Genomic DNA, 18,960 nt, shown 5'->3' on the forward strand with positions numbered 1-18,960 from the left:
ATCGCTTCCTAGAATTTCTAGGAAAAACACACTTTCTGTAGGATCCCCACTCTATATAAAAAAAACTAGTTTACATATGTGTAATTATAAAATTACATATAATAAATGATAAAATTACTCTTAACATGTATGTAATCGTAAAAATACACATAATAAATGATAAAATTATCCTAAACATAAAAATATATAAATAAAAAGATTGTTTATTAGGAGTTCTGCGAGTTCTGTAAATATTTATGGTTCTGAAATGATCCTGGCCATATATATATATATATATATATATATATATATATATATATATATATATATATATATATATATATATATATATATATATATATATATATATATATATATATATATATATATATATAGGGGAAGGATGTATAGAAAACCCACTTTAATTTAGAAAACCCGGGAAACTCAAAGCTCCCGATGTTTTTTTTTCTTGAAAAAATTTACACATGTTATATACATGTTTTTAAGGGTTTTGGGCAAAAAAATCAAAAAAGCGCCGAGTAGATATTTTTAAAAAAAAATAAACAAGTTTTGGTGTAACACATGTTACATTCATCTGACATATTTGGAACATGTGTTACACCAAAACTTGTTTATTTTTTTTTTAAATATCTACTCGGCGCTTTTTTGATTTTTTTTGCCCAAAACTCTTAAAAACATGTATATAACATGTGTAAATTTTTTCAACAAAAAAAAACATCAGGAGCTTTGAGTTTCCCGGGTTTTCTAAATTAAAGTGGGTTTTCTATAGATACTTACATATATATATATATATATATCTATACTACTTTATAAAACATATCCAAAGGACTTCTTAATGTCCAGAAAAATTCCATTAAAACACCCTTAAAGCATCATGTACAACCCTCTAAAGCACAATCTAATTTACACTTCCAATTATACCCTTCACTCAAAAAAAAACACACGGTAATACACAAATCGATTTTAGGGTTTCTCTTTCTAATACCATTTTATCCGCCCCCATCCCGAGCTGCTTTCTCTCTCCCAAGGCGATTTCCAGATCTAGGGTTTCAATGACATCGAATCGTTGATTTTCTCTCTATCCCACAGAAGATCCACTGGGGTTGACCTCTAGGTACCGTTTTAAACCATCTTCTCTGAGATCGGCTGCTGCTTATGTTAATCCTCATGGTCTTCTGTTCAGATCTGGTTTTAATACAGGTAATCGTTTAATATAGCTTTAGTTTACTTTGTATATGTTGTTGAATCTGTTGTTTTTGGTTGATCCAGAGAACTAAAGGCTAGGGTTCGACTAACTGGCAGTTAACTTCTCCGAGATCCGTTGCTGCTCGTGTTAATCCTCATCTTCTTCTGTTCAGATCTGGCTTTAATAATGGTAATCGTCTAACTGTATATAGTTTGAGCTAATGATTTTGTGTTTGAACTTTGAATATGTGAATTTGAGTGTTATTCATGTGGATTGTATCTGTTGCTGAATCTGTTGTTTTTGGTTGATCCAGAGAACTAAAGGCTAGGGTTCGACTAACTGGCAGTTAACTTCTCCGAGATCCGTTGCTGCTCGTGTTAATCCTCATCTTCTTCTGTTCAGATCTGGCTTTAATAATGGTAATCGTTTAACTGTATATAGTTTGAGCTAATGATTTTGTGTTTGAACTTTGAATATGTGATTTTGTGTTGCAACTGTACTACAAACTGTTTCGGATATGTTTTTCGTGGATTTGGTGAGTGTTTTAAGTTATTGTGTTTGAATTTGTGAAATTTGACTGTTATGTAAGTGGATTTGTTGTTAATTAATGGTAAAGCAAGTTGAAACTGTACTGAAAACGTTGAGTGTTATGTAAGTGGATTTGTTAATTAACGGTTATGCAAGTTGATTTGGTGAGTATTTTTGGTTAATTTGAGTTTGAATTTTGTGAATTTTGGCTCAGGTGGCTGAACAACAAGTGAGTAGCTTGTGTTTGGAGGCTCATGAGTTCATGATTGCTGGTAGATGGTTGGATTTGGCTTTGTTGATGATTACTTCTGCTGATTTGGTGTTTTCCAAAGCGTCAAATAAAGGTTAAATCTTTAAACTCAATCTGGTGATTTCCGGTTGAATTTCCGGTTGAATTTTGTCGTTGTGTAACCGTTTTTGTTCGTTCATTTCGTTTTCGTGTGGTTTTGGTGAAGTGAGAGAAGACGAAGGCTTCCGGCGAGAAAGTTAGGAATGATATGGTATGATTACGTCATCATTTTTTCGTTTATGTAATTTTGTTATATTGCATTTTGTAGTCGTTATTGTTCAATTTGTTGTGTATGGAGGACAATTGCAGAATATATGTGTTACTGTTCGTTCATATTCTAACAGTTAATCGGAATTTTTGAAACGATGATTCTTCTTTTGTTGGGTTCAATTTGTAACCACGAATACGTTGTGTCTCGGTTTTATTGGAGTTTTGACTCTATTTGTGTACTGTTTACACTTTATTGACTTAATTTCTGACAGTTGTTATTTGTCAAAGGAACTAATGTTGATTACTGTATTGCTGAAAGAGTTACCTTGGTAATATGTTTAGAGCCTACTTAGATAGTTATTTCTTAACTTGTAATAAATTTTAGAAAGTTTTACATGAAAGTTTGGGCATAAAATCATATTCTTTTAAATTAGTAACTCATAAGATTAACAGAGTTACTGGATAATACATTTTGACCCGTTTCTATTGTGCAGATTCACGTCAAAGTTTAAGCGTTATTTAACGAAGGACCTGCCAGATATTGTGATGCAGGTATCTGTGATGAAAAGGCTTCGACATCCAAATATTGTGCTCTTCATGGGTGCAGTAATTTCACCTAACCACGTATGCATTGTTACTGAGTTCCTTTGCCGGTAAGTCAACCTGAAAACATGCTCATCTAGCTATCTTTATATCTTATATGTTGTGTTAGATGGTGACGTTTTTTTGCGTCGTACGATCCATGTCGGCCCGGTGTCCGAGTTGCTGTCCAACTGTGCGTAAAGGCCCGTGTTAAGGTAAGAATGGTGACGGGTGACAATCTTCAAACCGCCAAGGCAATTGCGTTAGAATGCGGTATACTTGGGTCAGATGCGGACGCTACCAAGCCAAACCTAATTGAAAGGAAGTCCTTCCGTGCAATGTCGGATGCACAAAGACTCGAAGTAGCTGAGAGGATATCGGTATGTGATTTTACAACAATACCCTCTTGATTCATGCATGTGAGAGATGACATATCCGTGGTGGATAATGACAGGTGATGGGGAAGTCGTCTCCTAACAATAACTGTTACTCGTGCAAGCTCTGAGGAAAAGAGGACATGTCGTTGCGGTTACTGGAGATGGAACTGGCGATGCCCCTGCTTTACATGAGGCGGATATCGGTCTTGCTATGGGTACTCAAGGCACTGAAGTAGCAGAAGAGAGTAGTGACATCATCATATTGGACGATAACTTTGCTTCGGTTGTTAGGGAGGTAATTAACTCAGTCTGTTTCTTAGTTCCGTTTAGATGTGATAATATCTACCCATCCTTATTAATCAACATTTTGGTTTGTTTTTTCTACTAAATTCAGAAAGTTTCAAGACTGTCCTAAATAACCTTACTATAATATTGTTTTGATTAATTAGCATTAAAAATACTCTCCTAAATAAACTTCACTATTATTTTGGACAGAATAATAGGTTTTTTTAATTCATGAGACTTGTTACCCCACCAATACTTATTGAGTGTGTTTTTAGACTAATATGATAATTTGGTTTACTAAATAAATATTCATGGAAAAAGAAAGAACATACCTACATGTTGCTTTGCAGAAAAGCTACACTCTTGTACAAAAATAACACTGTTTCACAATAGTGACCACACATAATTAAAAATCAATTTTCTTTCATGATAATTTTATTAATATAGTTACTACAAAACTATATAGGTTAGAAATTCTTTTACACCAAATATTTTGTTACTCGAGTTCTAGAATTACGTTTTAAGTATTGATTAGATGATATTGAAGTTTATATAAGAGTTTTGTGTTTATTTTATTTGAAAATAGTACTATTTTTCTAATATATAATATGTTTTTAGTTTTTTATTTATGAGCTTCTTTTTTTCTCAGCCCTCGCTTTTTTTGCACTTTTCGTCTAGGCCTCAGGCGAGTCTTATGCGCCTTTGATGACTATAGTTGTAGGTACGTGGCATTTACATTTCTACTTTATTAAGAAATCGGTATGCCTTTCGTGAAGCACGGGTGAATCCACTAAAGGATTAATAATTGAGATTATGGTCACGATAGTCATGTTATTTGATTTGGCTGTGTTATCATGTTATTTGATTGCGTATGCTGATAAAACCTGTCATTATCCACCACGGATATGGAACTGGAGATGGAACTGGCGATGCCCCTGCTTTACATGAGGCGGATATCGGTCTTGCTATGGGTACTCAAGGCACTGAAGTAGCAGAAGAGAGTAGTGACATCATCATATTGGACGATAACTTTGCTTCGGTTGTTAGGGAGGTAATTAACTCAGTCTGTTTCTTAGTTCCGTTTAGATGTGATAATATCTACCCATCCTTATTAATCAACATTTTGGTTTGTTTTTTCTACTAAATTCAGAAAGTTTCAAGACTGTCCTAAATAACCTTACTATAATATTGTTTTGATTAATTAGCTTTAAAAATACTCTCCTAAATAAACTTCACTATTATTTTGGACAGAATAATAGGTTTTTTTAATTCATGAGACTTGTTACCCCACCAATACTTATTGAGTGTGTTTTTAGACTAATATGATAATTTGGTTTACTAAATAAATATTCATGGAAAAAGAAAGAACATACCTACATGTTGCTTTGCAGAAAAGCTACACTCTTGTACAAAAATAACACTGTTTCACAATAGTGACCACACATAATTAAAAATCAATTTTCTTTCATGATAATTTTATTAATATAGTTACTACAAAACTATATAGGTTAGAAATTCTTTTACACCAAATATTTTGTTACTCGAGTTCTAGAATTACGTTTTAAGTATTGATTAGATGATATTGAAGTTTATATAAGAGTTTTGTGTTTATTTTATTTGAAAATAGTACTATTTTTCTAATATATAATATCTTTTTAGTTTTTTATTTATGAGCTTCTTTTTTTCTCAGCCCTCGCTTTTTTTGCACTTTTCGTCTAGGCCTCAGGCGAGTCTTATGCGCCTTTGATGACTATAGTTGTAGGTACGTGGCATTTACATTTCTACTTTATTAAGAAATCGGTATGCCTTTCGTGAAGCACGGGTGAATCCACTAAAGGATTAATAATTGAGATTATGGTCACGATAGTCATGTTATTTGATTTGGCTGTGTTATCATGTTATTTGATTGCGTATGCTGATAAATCAGTTTAGTGACATATTTTTTTTCTTTTATACTGTTCGTTAAGAAGATATACTTCATCTTGTTGGTTTTAAACAAGAAACTAATATCTTGTTGGTTTTGTACTAATATTTGAACAAGCCCTAACTAAAAGATGTTATGTGCACAGGTTGAAAAGAGGTGAACAGCTGGGTTGAAAAGAGGGAATAGTGGTCAACAATGGTCAGAAGGGTGAAAAGAGGGAACAACTGTAGCTTGCTTGAAAAGAGGGAACAATGGTCAACAGTGGTCGGTATGCTGAAAAGAGGTGAACTGTGGTCAGAATTCAGCAGTCTGCTGAAAAGAGGTGAGTGGTTAGAATTCAGTCTGTACATCTACTTTTTTTTTTTTTCAACTTACAGCTTTTTTTTGGTCAACTTACAGCTGGGTTGGGTTAAAAAGTAGATGTTTACTTTTTTGACATTATATATTCAGGTTTAAAAAGTAGATCTCAAAAGTACAACTACTTTTGACATTATATATAGTAGATTTAAGCTTCATAAACTCCATCCAAATTTCTACGAACACTACACACCCACCTTCACCTTCACCTTCAGTTTGCTGCTACATAGAATGAACAACATTTATAAAATCAATTCAACCGTCTAATTGTAAGTTAGTGTCAGTTTAACTTAACGCTACTTTTAAAGCTCAGTTTTGTTATATTTGTATTCCTAACAAATTTTGTTTTATTTCATTTCAGAATACTATTTTCATCTGGGTCTTCCATTGTTTCTCACCTCTATTCCTAACACATTTGATTCTTGCATTATTTCTCTATTTTTAACATCTTGGTTCTGCGTTGTGGTAAGTATTTCTCACATTTCGACTGTTTATTTTGTATGTGTGTTGTACTCTTACATAGTGATAACAATGTTTGATACACCGATTGTAAAAATCTTACACTATTTTAGTTGTTAAGACTTATCGACTGTTTTATTTTATATGTGATAACAATCTTCACTTTTGGAAAGTTCTGTAAAAAAATATCAATGTGAACCTCAACCGGCAATGTTATGTTTATACACAAGCAAGTCTCTCTTTGAGTTAAATTAAGATAGTATTTACAACCAGTATTCTGTTTGTTTCTAAATTTTTTACACCCAGATTTTGCAATGGATTGGGTTTTGATTGAGTCTGCACGATGACAATATAGATTGTGATGCAAGACATACATGATTATAACATTATAATATTGCTTTTAGGGGTAACTTCGTAAAATAGTAACTAAGTTTTTTATATGTTTCAATTAAGTCACTCAAACTTTGTTTGTCTTATTAAAATAACTCAAGTTTTATATCTTGCTCCAGTCTTGTGTAATTAGTAGCTTATCAAGTTACCTTGATGATGTGTCAGGTAACAAATTCTTTTTATAATTTTTAATGCTTACGTGAATTAAAAAAATAGTGACATGGCTTTTTAATTTAAAAGCTTAAATTAGAAAATGCCATATTTTTTTAATTAAAACATTTAGAAAAAAAAATCTTCTTAGTTTCTTTATTCTTAAAAAAATAACATTTTTTCATTATACCTAAATCTTATATCAAACCTGCAACTTTCGTTTTCATATTCAAATAACATCTGCAACTTTTGTTTCTTTATTCTTAAAAAATAACGTTTCATTAAACCTAATTCTTTTTAACTCTTCAAACCTTCAACTTTCATTTCTATTCTTAAAGAATAATATTACCTACAATTACGGCAAAGCGTTCCCAATACCTACGACCCTCATCTCGGTCATTTCTTCGATTATCAATTTGCCGGTCACCGGAAAACATGTTAGCTCCGAGCAAACAGTCCAAAAATCTCGCCATGGTTGGAGAAACCAATACTTTCAGTTCGTGATTATGTGTTGTTTTCCGAGATGTGGCAGCTTCGTTTTCATATCCATCTGATTTTTATCATCCTCACCGTCTTCTTCTCCGGCACTTCCATTAAATACAACGGGAACAAATATTAGCGAACAGGGGGGAGGGTTGCATCGATCCAAACCAGCATCAATTCTAATCCTGATGAATGGGGCTGATTTGTCGCCGGAAGTTCAGTGGTGCAGACGAAGAAAGGATGTGGGATTGTGGGGTTTAATTTGTTGTTTGTATTGTTGAAGTTAGTGGATTCATTTAATTATTATATTTATTATTTTTTATTTTTTTATTGTTAAGCCATGTTATTTTCCCAAAAAAAGTGTTTAGAAATAAAAAAGAAAAGATTAATAACCTGACACATCCTCAAAGTAACCTGGTAACCTGATAAATACGCAAGACTGGAACACTAAATAAAAGTTGAGTGACTTTAGAAAGACAAAATGTTGGAGTGACTTTAGTGGAACAGAAGAGAAACTTGGTTACTATTCTGTAGAGTTTTCCCTTCTTGCTTTATTGAAAAAATTACATTTCTTTAAACCTAATTCTTTAACTCATCAAACCTACAAGGCTACAACCCATTACGTTCTTCAAATCATTTAGAAACCATTTTTTTAATTTATTGAACCCATTGTTTTGTTCATAATTAATTTTTTCAGAATATCATAACTTTGTATCCAATAAAATTGTATTTAAACTAATAATTTTATTTGCTTAAAAATTGATCTTTATGTCCAATCAAAATTATATTTTTCAGTTTACAATTCATTCCAAACACATATCAATTGAGAGGTATGGGTGGTGGTTATCCAATTCCAATTGAACCACAAGGGCCTTCAAGTCATGGACGATCAAACCCTTCTCCAGTGACAACCCCACCTTCCGTAACAAACCCACCCCCCGTCACAAACCCACCTCCCGTCACAAACTCAACTCCTGTCACAATTCCTCAAGATAATGATCCAAATACTTGGACGGATGAAGAGTTGATTTGGGCGTATGACTATACCTTTGCTCAACTACAATTTGGGGCACTACGTATTGGGGAGGGGCATTATCGTCCATTGGCAAACACTCCTACAGTGCCAAACCATCCACCATCTTCAAACCCCCCTCAAGTGGAAAACCCCCATCAAACACAAGGAGTACCGAATTGGGCTGAAGGGTACGAAACCGATCCTGGAGCGGAATACGAACCACCCTTGGATGAAGAAATGAATTGGGAACCTTAAAAAAACGTTATTGATGAATGCATCCACCGAAACGACGATGATAATGATTGATTCTCCTATGATTCGGTGTTTTGTGTTTTAGTAATATTTAATGTGATTTACTAAATGTTCTATTATGTGTTAGTTATTTTTATTTCAATGTATTTTTGTTTTGTGTTAGTTTGAATTTTATTTATGTAGATGTTTCGGTTTTAATTATGTATTAATATAACTTTTTTATTTTAAGGTTATTTAAATTTTAATCATGTATTACTTTAATTTTAGCTGGCTCCCTCTCTTATCTACTTGACCTTAAAAATCAAACAGATATAAATTTAAATATATGTAATTTTTATTTTTTCTTTGACTAACATTGAACAATGATAGGATATGTCTGGTCATTGTACGGTCGACGAATTTTCATCATTGAGAAATGATAGAGCATGGTATAATGTAACCTTTGTTATGGTCGAGCTTATTTGGCATGACGTCGAGGGAAAGAGATTAGTGATTATTTTTCTTGATCAAAACGTAAGAACATTATTTTTATTTGCTATATATGTTATACGTGTGAATGTTTTTTCACCACTAAATGTGTTCTTTTTTTAGAGACAAAAAATTGTTGCGATCGTTCCACAACATTTGATACACCTATATAATGACGCTACATTGATGGGTGGCTTTTTTTCGTTGAATCATTTCCAAATTGAGAATCTCCACTATCATGAGTACCCAAAGTACCATAATTACCTCTTAGTCTGTTCGGAGAAAAAAATCGTCATCAATGAATATACGAAGCTTTTATCACTGGAGCTTACGATTCCAAGAGGTGCTTGTATATATCCGTTGGTGCCTTCCATTAAAAAATTGAAGCATGACAGAAGACCTAAAAAATTTATTGTTGGTACATATAAAATCCCATTCTTTATTTTTTGATTAAAAATATAAAAGTTAATATATTTAGATATTAGATATGGTGTATACAATTTGGTTGATTTCATTGTAGATGTGGTTGGGAGGATAGTAGAAGGTAAACGGGATCGTTGTTGTTTCGAACTTTCTCTTCGAGATAAGACGTAAGTCATTATTAACATATTAGAGACATAATAATTACATCGTATGTAACAAAAAACTAATTTTAAAAGAACTTCCCCCAAAATTGTTGTGTACAGTGGTCATACAATACAAATGTTTTTGTCCTTCCTGAAGCCTTCCGATGTTATATGTACCATTCAAGCAGTGCAACGCAAGTCTATCATATACGTATCACGTGTCAAGTTGGTTCACCTACCGGATAGTACGTTATGCTTTAAACATCAACTTTCTAAAAAATTAGTTACATTTAATGGGTCATGTAATTTAATATAAGTTGTATTTTATTTGTTTTTTCAGTTAATATTTTGAAGTCTACAGAACTGAGTAGGATTACGTACGACCCAGATATGCTCGAGGCACGAGATATTTAAATTATGGATCTATACTTAAGTCCCTGTTCATGATAGAAAGATTGGGTGTTTTTATATCTTTAGTTGTTGAATATTAAAATCCATGATGGAGTTTTGTGATTTGCTTTTGGTTAACTGCCTTTATGTTTCTTTCCTACTTGTAGAAGTATACTTTAGTTTGTTTAATATTATATTATGTTATAACAAGTATGTTATATTACTTGATTAAAAAGTAATGGTTACACCTATTTTTCACCAAACTATAATCTAGATAGGTTGGACAACTAAAAAGTAATTATTTATCTTAAGCGAAGGTATCACCATGGCTGATCTTCCTATTGAAACAATATTTGAGATATTAACGAGGGTGCCAGCGAAGGTCGTAGGACGTTCTAGGAGTGTTTGTAAGGAATGGTATGCGTTGCTGTCAACTCGAGATTTCATAAGGGTACATTGTTCTCGCTCATTAGTTTCATCTAACCAGAGGGTTCTCTTAATTGACGACCTAACATGCTCTGTTCATCCGATCATCTTTCAATCCTATGATTATGGGCCAAGGTCAATAGTTACATTACCATTCGACCACCAAAATAATGATGTGTCAATACTTTCACATTTGAATGGATTGTTGTGTGTTTGCTTGAATCATACAAACGAGTTGCTTCTTTGGAATCCAACAACTACTGCTTTCAAGCGTTTGTCAACACCTGATTCTCTTGGAATCTATATAAATAATCTTGATGCCGTTGGTTTGTATGCTGATGATGCCGATGATTACAAGGTCTTGCATATCAAGCGTAGGAGACATGTATATGAAAGCTATGTTTATTCTAGGGAATTAAACTTTTGGAGAAATATTCCTTTCTTAACAAGACAAGAGTACCTTAGCCCCAATTTCGCGTGGTCACCAGGCACATTTTGTGGTGGTACTATGTATTTCACTCTTTGCGAATGTTGGGTTGGAGGTACAAATGTGGTGATTTGTTTTGATATTAATTCAGAGCAGTTCAAGGAGATAAGCTTTCCACCTGTTCCATCTACGGGATTTGTTCAAGGTGTTTTAGTGAATGTAAAAAATGAGCTTCACATGTTTGCTGCGACTGGCTGGTTTGAGATAACAATTGACCTGTGGACGCTAAAAGAGGATTACTGGATTAAGGTCTTATCGTGTCCTCCGATCCCCCCAATATCATTGTCATTGTGGGGCGATATAACACATTACGTGACGAATGGTAATTGGTTTGTGATGACTAAATTAGGGAAGCTTTTTACTATTGAAATGGATACGAAGCCCTTCGAAATTCTTTATCCAGTTACTTGGTTTCGTGGTTATAAGGGTGCGGTGTTTGTGGAGACCGTTGTTTCACCAAGTATTTAGTTTGGCTTTCACTTAATGTTATCATTATGTATTCGATGTTTTAAGAATTTTGGTTTTCTATTTCTGGTAATCATGTTATTTTGTTTAAGTGTCGTGTACTATTCTTGTAATAATTTCAGAATTTCGTCATCTATAACTATCTTTTATTTAATTTGCAAGGTATTTGACACTTTAACAATTTACAATGACTAATGGACAACCAAACCATCTTAATCAAGCTTCTAGCTCTCGTTCATCTACTAGAGCTGAAAAACGAAAAGGGTATAACAAAAGATATTATGATGCACGCAAAGAAAATAACAAAGTCCAAAAATTTGGGAGTAGTGAGGTCTCCCAAAGTGCTTCATCACTATCTTTAATGAGTAATAGATCAGCAGAAAGGACACCGTTAAGAAGTTTACAGAGTAATATTACTCAATTTACCCAAATGACAAACATGAACGCGTCAAGTATTTCTACCGTGAAACGTAAGGAGTACAATGGAATGCATATTTCAAACGGTAGTCAAATTACATCAACCCCGACTAATGATGTTACGCCGACAACCACATTCCCCAATGTAATTGATGAAGTCATTACCAGAACATCACGAGGTTTCTATTTGTTTAACATTGATTTCTTTATTGAATTTGATATCTTTAATAACCTTCATTACTTAAGACAACGATTTTTTTAGGTGTTCGAATTCAACCACGTACACTTTTACCTCAACTTTCTGAAGTAGTTGATCAACCTTCCTTCCAAAATGAGAATGTAGAAGATGATCCATATAACTTTGTTTACGATCGTTTACCTAGAGAACATCGTGTTTTAAAAGAACGTAGTGCATGTCCTGATTGTGGAGCAAAACGTTTTCAATTTGAATTTGATACCTTTTGTTGTATGAGTGGGAAAACTGTGTTAGCAAATTCAGAAATTCCAGAGGAATTGCACCGACTTTTCACATCGCAAGATGAAATTGGAAATATTTTTAGGCAAAACATTCGTGCTTATAACACCAATTTTTCTTTTGCCTCAATGGGAGTGACGTTGGATGATACATTGAACAATATGAGAGACGGTGTATATACTTTTCGTGCACATAGAGGAATATATCACAAAATCGACCAATTAGTTCCGAGGGATGGAACCCCTAGGTACCTGCAGTTGTATTTTTATGATCCTGATGCCGAGTTAGATCTCAGACTCCAATGGCCAAATCTTGATCGTCGTATTACTCAAATTTTGACACGCGTTCTTTCTACAAACCCATATGTCGATACATTTAGAAGACTTGCAGAATTAGGACCTCTGGACAACTATAGAGTCACTTTGAATGCTTCGGTTGAACTTGACCAAAGGGTGTACAACCGACCAACGACATCGGAGGTATATAAAATAGTTTATATTAATTACAATTATTTAATAGTATTGCTTATTTTACTTACTTATAGTTCACGAATATATATAGGTTGCTGGTATTTGGGTTGAAGGTAATGACAATATCACTTCGTATAAACGAAGTATTGTTGTGTATGGTAGGTCTGAATATAGCCAAACTATTCAGCCGTACTTCAGTTGTTACGATCCATTGTCGTATCCTCTATTTTTTCCTAATGGTGAGTCGGGTTGGCATGCAAACATACCACGTCACGGAGTATCAATAAATGAGGTTCGCAACAATGACAACATCGAAGGAGAAATGGAAGGTACCAACAATTTATTATCCTTTTTAAGTGAAGATCATAAAAATACCGTAATGCGTCTTATTTTTATTAATAGTTTGTTTTTAAAACATCTTCATCGTTCAGAGTCTAACACACGAAGTGGTAGAACAACCGTGGCTATGCGAGAGTACTACTGTTACAAGTTCCAGATTCGATCTACCGAAAACGTGCTTTTGTTCGGTGGTAGACTGCTACAACAATTTGTGGTAGATGTTTACATAAAAATGGAGACATCACGCTTACAATTTTGTGAGAGAAACCAGGCTAAGATACGTGCCGATTTGTACCAAGGTCTTGTGGATTGCGTCAATGTTGGTGAGGTTCATGCAAACAGAGTCGGGAAAAGAATTGTGTTGCCTGCATCTTTCATCGGAGGTCCTCGCGACATGCGACGTCGGTTTCTAGATGCGATGACTTTAGTTCAAGACGACGGCAAGCCTGATATATTCCTTACAATGACGTGTAATCCTAAGTGGCCTGAGATATGTGATAATTTACATGTTGGTCAAACTGCACAAGATCGTCCAGACCTTGTTTCAAGAGTGTTCCGGGGTAAATTAGAAGATCTTAAGGAACAACTCTTCAAGAAACATATCCTTGGGGAAGTTAAGTCATACGTTTATGTCATTGAATTTCAAAAGCGTGGTTTGCCGCACGCACATTTTCTCCTTATCATGTACCCGCAACACAAGATCAATAACGCCGACCATTATGATAAGGTTGTGTGTGCTGAAATTCCTAACAAACAAAGACATCCCAAATTGCATGAGATGGTTGTCAAGCACATGATTCACGGTCCTTGCGGCAATTTACGATTAAGCAGTCCTTGTATGCAGGGTGATCCTAAAATTTGTCGTTTTCATTATCCTAGACAATTTAATGAACAGACAACACAAGGAGAAGATGCGTATCCGTTGTATCGAAGGAGAGACACCGGGATTGAAGTGGATGTACGAGGAAAAACACTTGATAATAGATGGGTGGTCCCATATAACCCAAGGCTTTTGATGATGTTTAACTGCCACATCAATGTTGAAGTTTGCTCAAGTATAAAATCTGTGAAATATCTTTTTAAATATGTTTATAAAGGACATGACAAACAGGTTATTCAAGTTGATCAAAGTGAGCCAGGGGTTGTTGTTAATGAGATAAAGAGCTTTCAAGATGCACGCTACATATCTCCCCCAGAGGCTATGTGGCGCATTTTTTCCTTCTCTCTTTCTCAAATCTCTCCTTCTGTTTTAGCCTTACAGCTTCATCTCCCAAATAATCAGATGGTTAGATTTAGAGATGATGACTTAATGTCTAATATTATTGATAGGGAAAGAGATAAGAGAACCATGCTAACAGCATTTTTTGAGAGAAATAGAATCGATGAAACAGCAAGGGTATATTTGTATAAAGATTTTCCAAAACACTTTACGTGGAATGGAAGCACACGCCGTTGGAATCCTCGTGGCGGTAAAAAACAAAGAGGTCGTATCGTTTCCGCTAATCCAGCCGAAGGAGAAAGGTACTACTTACGCCTACTTTTGTCAAATGTCAGAGGGCCTACTTCTTTTGAACATCTTTGCACAGTTAATGGTCAACGGTGTGAGACATTTCGAAAAGCAGCTCTTGAGTTAGGCTTAATAGAAGACGATGAATATCTATCACAATGTCTCGAAGAAGCCTCTACGTTTCAGTTTCCCAATGCTCTTCGAAGGTTATTTGCGACCATAATGATTTTTTGCCAACCTGGAGATATTCGAAAGTTATGGAATGACCATTTTGAATCACTGTCTGAAGATCATCGGTTACACTGTCAAAGTATAGAACGAGTTCAAAATTTGGTTCTTACTGAAATTAGTGTCTTCCTACAATCCATGGGTAAAAATATCAATGAATTCGACCTTCCTAAGATAACAGACGATGTTAACTTACAAGATGCAGGTTGTCGTGAGTTACAAGAAGAGTATGGAATTGTTTTGGAACCTGAACACTTGAGTGCCAAAGATTCACTTAATCCGGACCAAAAAAACGTGTTTGATGAGATCATGATGCATGTTGATAATGATCTTCCAGGCGTGTTCTTTATTGATGGCCCAGGTGGAACTGGAAAAACATTTTTGTACATTGCCTTGCTTGCTGAAATTCGGTCACGTGGTCTTATTGCTCTCGCAACAGCTTCATCAGGTGCAGCGGCTAATAATATGCCAGGAGGTAGAACGGCTCACTCAAGATTCCAGATTCCTCTTAATCTTGAAAATAATTCAATGTGCAATATCAAAAAACAGAGTGGGGCCGCTAAACTGATTCGGTCTGCCAAAGTAATCATATGGGATGAAGCGTCGATGGCTAAACGACAGGCGATAGAGGCAGTCGATCGTACATTACAAGACATTATAGGCGTTAGTCTCCCATTTGGTGGGAAGATAATGGTTATGGGAGGTGACTTCAGACAGGTGTTGCCGGTTATTAAACGTGGCACTCGAGCACAAATTGTAGACTCCAGTGTACGAATGTCACCTCTTTGGTCTTTGACTAAGAAGATGCGGTTGACCATAAATATGAGAGCGCTGAAAGATCCATGGTTTTCTAAATTTCTTTTAAGAGTCGGCGATGGAACTGAAGAACCAATCGAAGGAAACTATATTCGCATACCTGATGACATGACAATTCAGTGCAACGACAGAGAAAACGCTATAAAAGAATTGATCCATGCCATCTTTCCATCAATTGAAGATAATGTATATTCTTCAGATTATATAATCTCTAGAGCAATATTGTCCACTAAAAATGAGAGTGTTGACGAGATTAATAATCAAATGATTGAAATTTTTCAAGGGGAGGAAAAAGTTTACTACAGTTTTGATGAAGCTGAAGACGATCAGCGTAACTTCTATCCGGTCGAGTTCTTAAACTCACTAAATATTAGTGGTTTGGCGCCTCATAAGCTTCGTTTAAAAATTGGATGCCCAATAATATTGTTACGTAATATCGATCCATCACATGGCCTGTGTAATGGCACGCGGTTGATATGTAAGGGTTTCATGCGAAATGTTATTGATGCGGAAATTGCAGTTGGTCAACATGCCGGAAAAAGAGTTTTTTTGCCAAGAATCCCTCTAACCCTTTCTGAAGATGACATGTTCCCATTCAAGCTGAAAAGAAAACAATTTCCAGTTCGACTTAGCTTTTCCATGACGATTAATAAAGCTCAAGGTCAAACAATTCCGAACGTTGGTATTTATCTACCGGATTCTGTATTTTCACATGGACAACTTTATGTCGCGTTATCAAGAGGGATTTCAAGACAAAGTACGAAGGTGTTGGTACATCTCGCCAAAGAATTCAAACAACGCGGAGTTTACACATCAAATGTTGTCTACCAGGAAGTGTTACGTGATTAATTAATCGCATCCTTATCAAAAAGAAGGTAAGTTAGTAGATGTTGTGCCTTATTTGCTTCCAGAAATTACCTTTTAATTACTATTTTAAATCACTGTAAGTGTCTAACATTTTTTTTATGTGTTGAAATCTGGTACAGTAGAGGAGAAGATGCAAGAAAGTCATAAGCGAACGGATGTATTGGTAAAACAGGAAGAGATACAAGAGACTCCCCACATTTTGTTTTTATTGTTTTGTCCAGCTACTTGACTATTTTGAACTCTTCTTGTTTTTAATTACATCTACTTCCTTGATTTTGTACTCTTCTTGTAGAAGATTACCAAAGAATCGATAAACTAACAGAAAAACCAGTGCCATCATATCACGAATAAGAAAACTAACTTAAGTACTATACAATATATCACGAGACGACGGATAAACTAACGGTAAACAATTATACTATTGTAAATTGCCACTCCCGCCGCATCGCGCGGGTACGTGACTAGTATATATATATATATATATATATATATAGTGGAGGGTTCAAATGAGAAGAATTTTTTTGTAAGAAGAAAAAAGAAGAAGTTTCAACCAATAAGAATGCTCCATTTTACTTCATTTAATATTTGCATTTAATTTTAATATAAGGGTATATTGGTAAACTTACATAAATCATTAATTTGTATTCTTCCCATTTAATAACTAATTAAATTAAATTTGTAACTCCTTTTCAAAATATATATATTTTTTTCCAAATTAAAAAAAATTAATTTAAAGTGTAGAATAAATTACTAGTTGTGTAGGATAAATTACAGGTTGTGTAGGATAAATTACGAGTTGTGTAGGATAAATTTCGACTGTGTAGGATAAAATTCTATAAGGTGTAGGGTATATGTAAGGAAAATTTTGATATGGGTAGGTTTTGTATATTATATGTAGGATAATTAATTACCATTTGACTAATTAATTAAAGAGAGAAAAATTAATGATATGAGTTATAAATGAAATAGTATTTTACTAATATGCCCTTTCTTCTTTTTCTTCTCACATTAAATTTCTTCTCAAATGAACCTTCCCCTATATATATATGTATATATATATATATGATCAAGATCATTTCAGAACCAAAAAAATTACAGAACCTGCAGAACTCTTTACATCCACTCATTTTATTTCATGTTATTTTTTCATTATTTTATTTATGAGGGGCATTAAAGTAAATTGGGAAAATTCAAAAAGTCATTTCCTAATCTATATATCTAATAAAGCAAACCATTGGGGGACACATGTTACCCAATGGTGCAAGCCAACTAAGCAGACATGTCAGCATCCATGTGGCACACCTCATAGTTGAGGATTGAAGAAGTGTTTCTCATTTACGCTAAACACTCTATCTCTCCTCTCAAAACCCTAAATCGAACTCTCTCTCTCTTTTCTTCTCTGGCGAACACGGCGATTCATCTTCTGAGCAACCCTAATCGGCGATGTCTGGTGCGAGTATGTCTGGTGCGAGTATTGGTTTTAGCGTATAAGGGAAGTTTCGTTGTCTCTCTCTCTCAATACACAACCTTACACGGTACTCCTCATTCTAACCCTAATATTCCCCCTCTCTCTCTCTCTCTCTCTGGCGAACACGGAGACGAAGATGAACGTGCCCTCAGTTCTTATTTTTGATAAAGATTCAATTTTTTTGGTGTTTTTTTTCATAAAGATTTATCGATGTTCGTTATTTTTTGTTAATCTGTCATAACATTTCATTCAATTTGGTGGTTTTCCGTTAAAGATTCATTTAATTTCGTTGATTGATTGATAATCTTGTGTTTAATTTCAGGAATTGTTGTTAGAAGGATCCTATGTTTGTTTGATTGAATTGATAATCCCTAAATCTATGTCACAAATTTTAATCTGAGGTATATCGGTTTAATAATGTTTATTATCTTGATCCACATTTGAACTAAATGAAACGTGAATATTGTTTGTAATTCTGGTTTAATTTGGGGTTTACAAAATGCAATCTGATATGGGCAAGTTGTTGTAACACAACGTAAAAACGTGTCCATTTATACATAGACACGTATCCTTAACTCCAGTTATGCGAAAGAATGTGTTTAAGGGACTAGAGTTGACGACAAGTGAAAATGTGCAAACGAAAGGACTAAAAGTGTCAACATGCCAAACTTGGGCCTCTGAATGACCACACATGAAGAAAATATTCTTAAATGGGTGATTGATTGGGTATACGAACCCGTTTGTGAAAATAATCGGAAGATTATAAATTACAAAGGTTAAAAGTGTCAATATGTCAATTCTGACCTCTGAGTGGCCTTTTAACGAAAGCGAGGCTTCGTAATATTCAAATATACTCCCGAGAATATGTGGTAAAAATTTCACGTGATTCCGAGATCGTTAAGCATGTTTTCTAAACTTTGGGTTAAAAGCGTCAACTTGATGAAACTTGCATTTATGTAGGAATTTAACAAACCCGAGCCTAACGAAGTTTGTTTATACCTCCTTGGGCCTCAAGAAATTAACTACAAGGGCCTTGATTGCCAAAAATGAAGTTGAAAAGGGGTTTAAACGAGCAGGGACTGAA

At 34.4% G+C, this 18,960-nt stretch overlaps 2 protein-coding genes and 1 long non-coding RNA gene across 12 annotated transcripts; all 3 read left to right on the plus strand.

Moving 5' to 3' along the window:
- The first annotated feature begins 976 nt into the window (after positions 1-976).
- On the plus strand, positions 977-8,665 carry LOC110903249. Of its 10 annotated transcripts, none has more exons than XR_004877772.1 (12): positions 977-1,200; positions 1,270-1,375; positions 1,500-1,605; positions 1,929-2,058; positions 2,170-2,214; positions 2,708-2,837; positions 2,926-3,175; positions 3,250-3,467; positions 4,107-4,508; positions 5,527-5,703; positions 6,100-6,203; positions 8,016-8,665. It is a non-coding gene; the product is annotated as an uncharacterized LOC110903249 (long non-coding RNA). The 10 variants fall into 10 exon arrangements; XR_004877775.1 differs by lacking the exon at positions 8,016-8,665 and having other exon boundaries at positions 978-1,200; positions 4,107-4,178; positions 4,375-4,508; positions 6,100-6,340; XR_004877777.1 differs by lacking the exon at positions 8,016-8,665 and having other exon boundaries at positions 978-1,200; positions 4,136-4,178; positions 4,375-4,508; positions 6,100-6,340.
- Positions 8,666-10,236: 1,571 nt separating this feature from the next.
- Positions 10,237-11,292, plus strand: LOC110901732 (putative F-box protein At3g24700). Its single transcript, XM_022148525.1, has one exon. It carries the CDS (start codon positions 10,237-10,239, stop codon positions 11,290-11,292), a length of 1,056 nt encoding a protein of 351 aa, XP_022004217.1.
- Positions 11,293-11,476: 184 nt separating this feature from the next.
- On the plus strand, positions 11,477-16,390 carry LOC110901731. The gene is made up of 4 exons (XM_022148524.2): positions 11,477-11,885; positions 11,969-12,660; positions 12,743-12,980; positions 13,083-16,390. Exons 1-4 carry the CDS (start codon positions 11,477-11,479, stop codon positions 16,388-16,390), a joined length of 4,647 nt encoding a protein of 1,548 aa, XP_022004216.2.
- Positions 16,391-18,960: the final 2,570 nt, after the last annotated feature.

The sequence above is a fragment of the Helianthus annuus genome, chromosome 13, assembly GCF_002127325.2.
Source record: "Helianthus annuus cultivar XRQ/B chromosome 13, HanXRQr2.0-SUNRISE, whole genome shotgun sequence".
NCBI classification, from domain to species: Eukaryota; Viridiplantae; Streptophyta; class Magnoliopsida; order Asterales; family Asteraceae; genus Helianthus; species Helianthus annuus.

What these genes read in the sequence shown, in the direction of transcription:
- LOC110901732 (XM_022148525.1), top strand. Translation starts at nt 10,237, where the DNA reads ATGGCTGATCTTCCTATTGAAACAATATTTGAGATATTAACGAGGGTG.
- LOC110901731 (XM_022148524.2), top strand. Translation starts at nt 11,477, where the DNA reads ATGACTAATGGACAACCAAACCATCTTAATCAAGCTTCTAGCTCTCGT. An exon ending in CATTACCAGAACATCACGAG is followed by an intron (nt 11,886 to 11,968) that starts GTTTCTATTTGT and finishes CGATTTTTTTAG; the next exon opens with GTGTTCGAATTCAACCACGT. An exon ending in ACCGACCAACGACATCGGAG is followed by an intron (nt 12,661 to 12,742) that starts GTATATAAAATA and finishes GAATATATATAG; the next exon opens with GTTGCTGGTATTTGGGTTGA.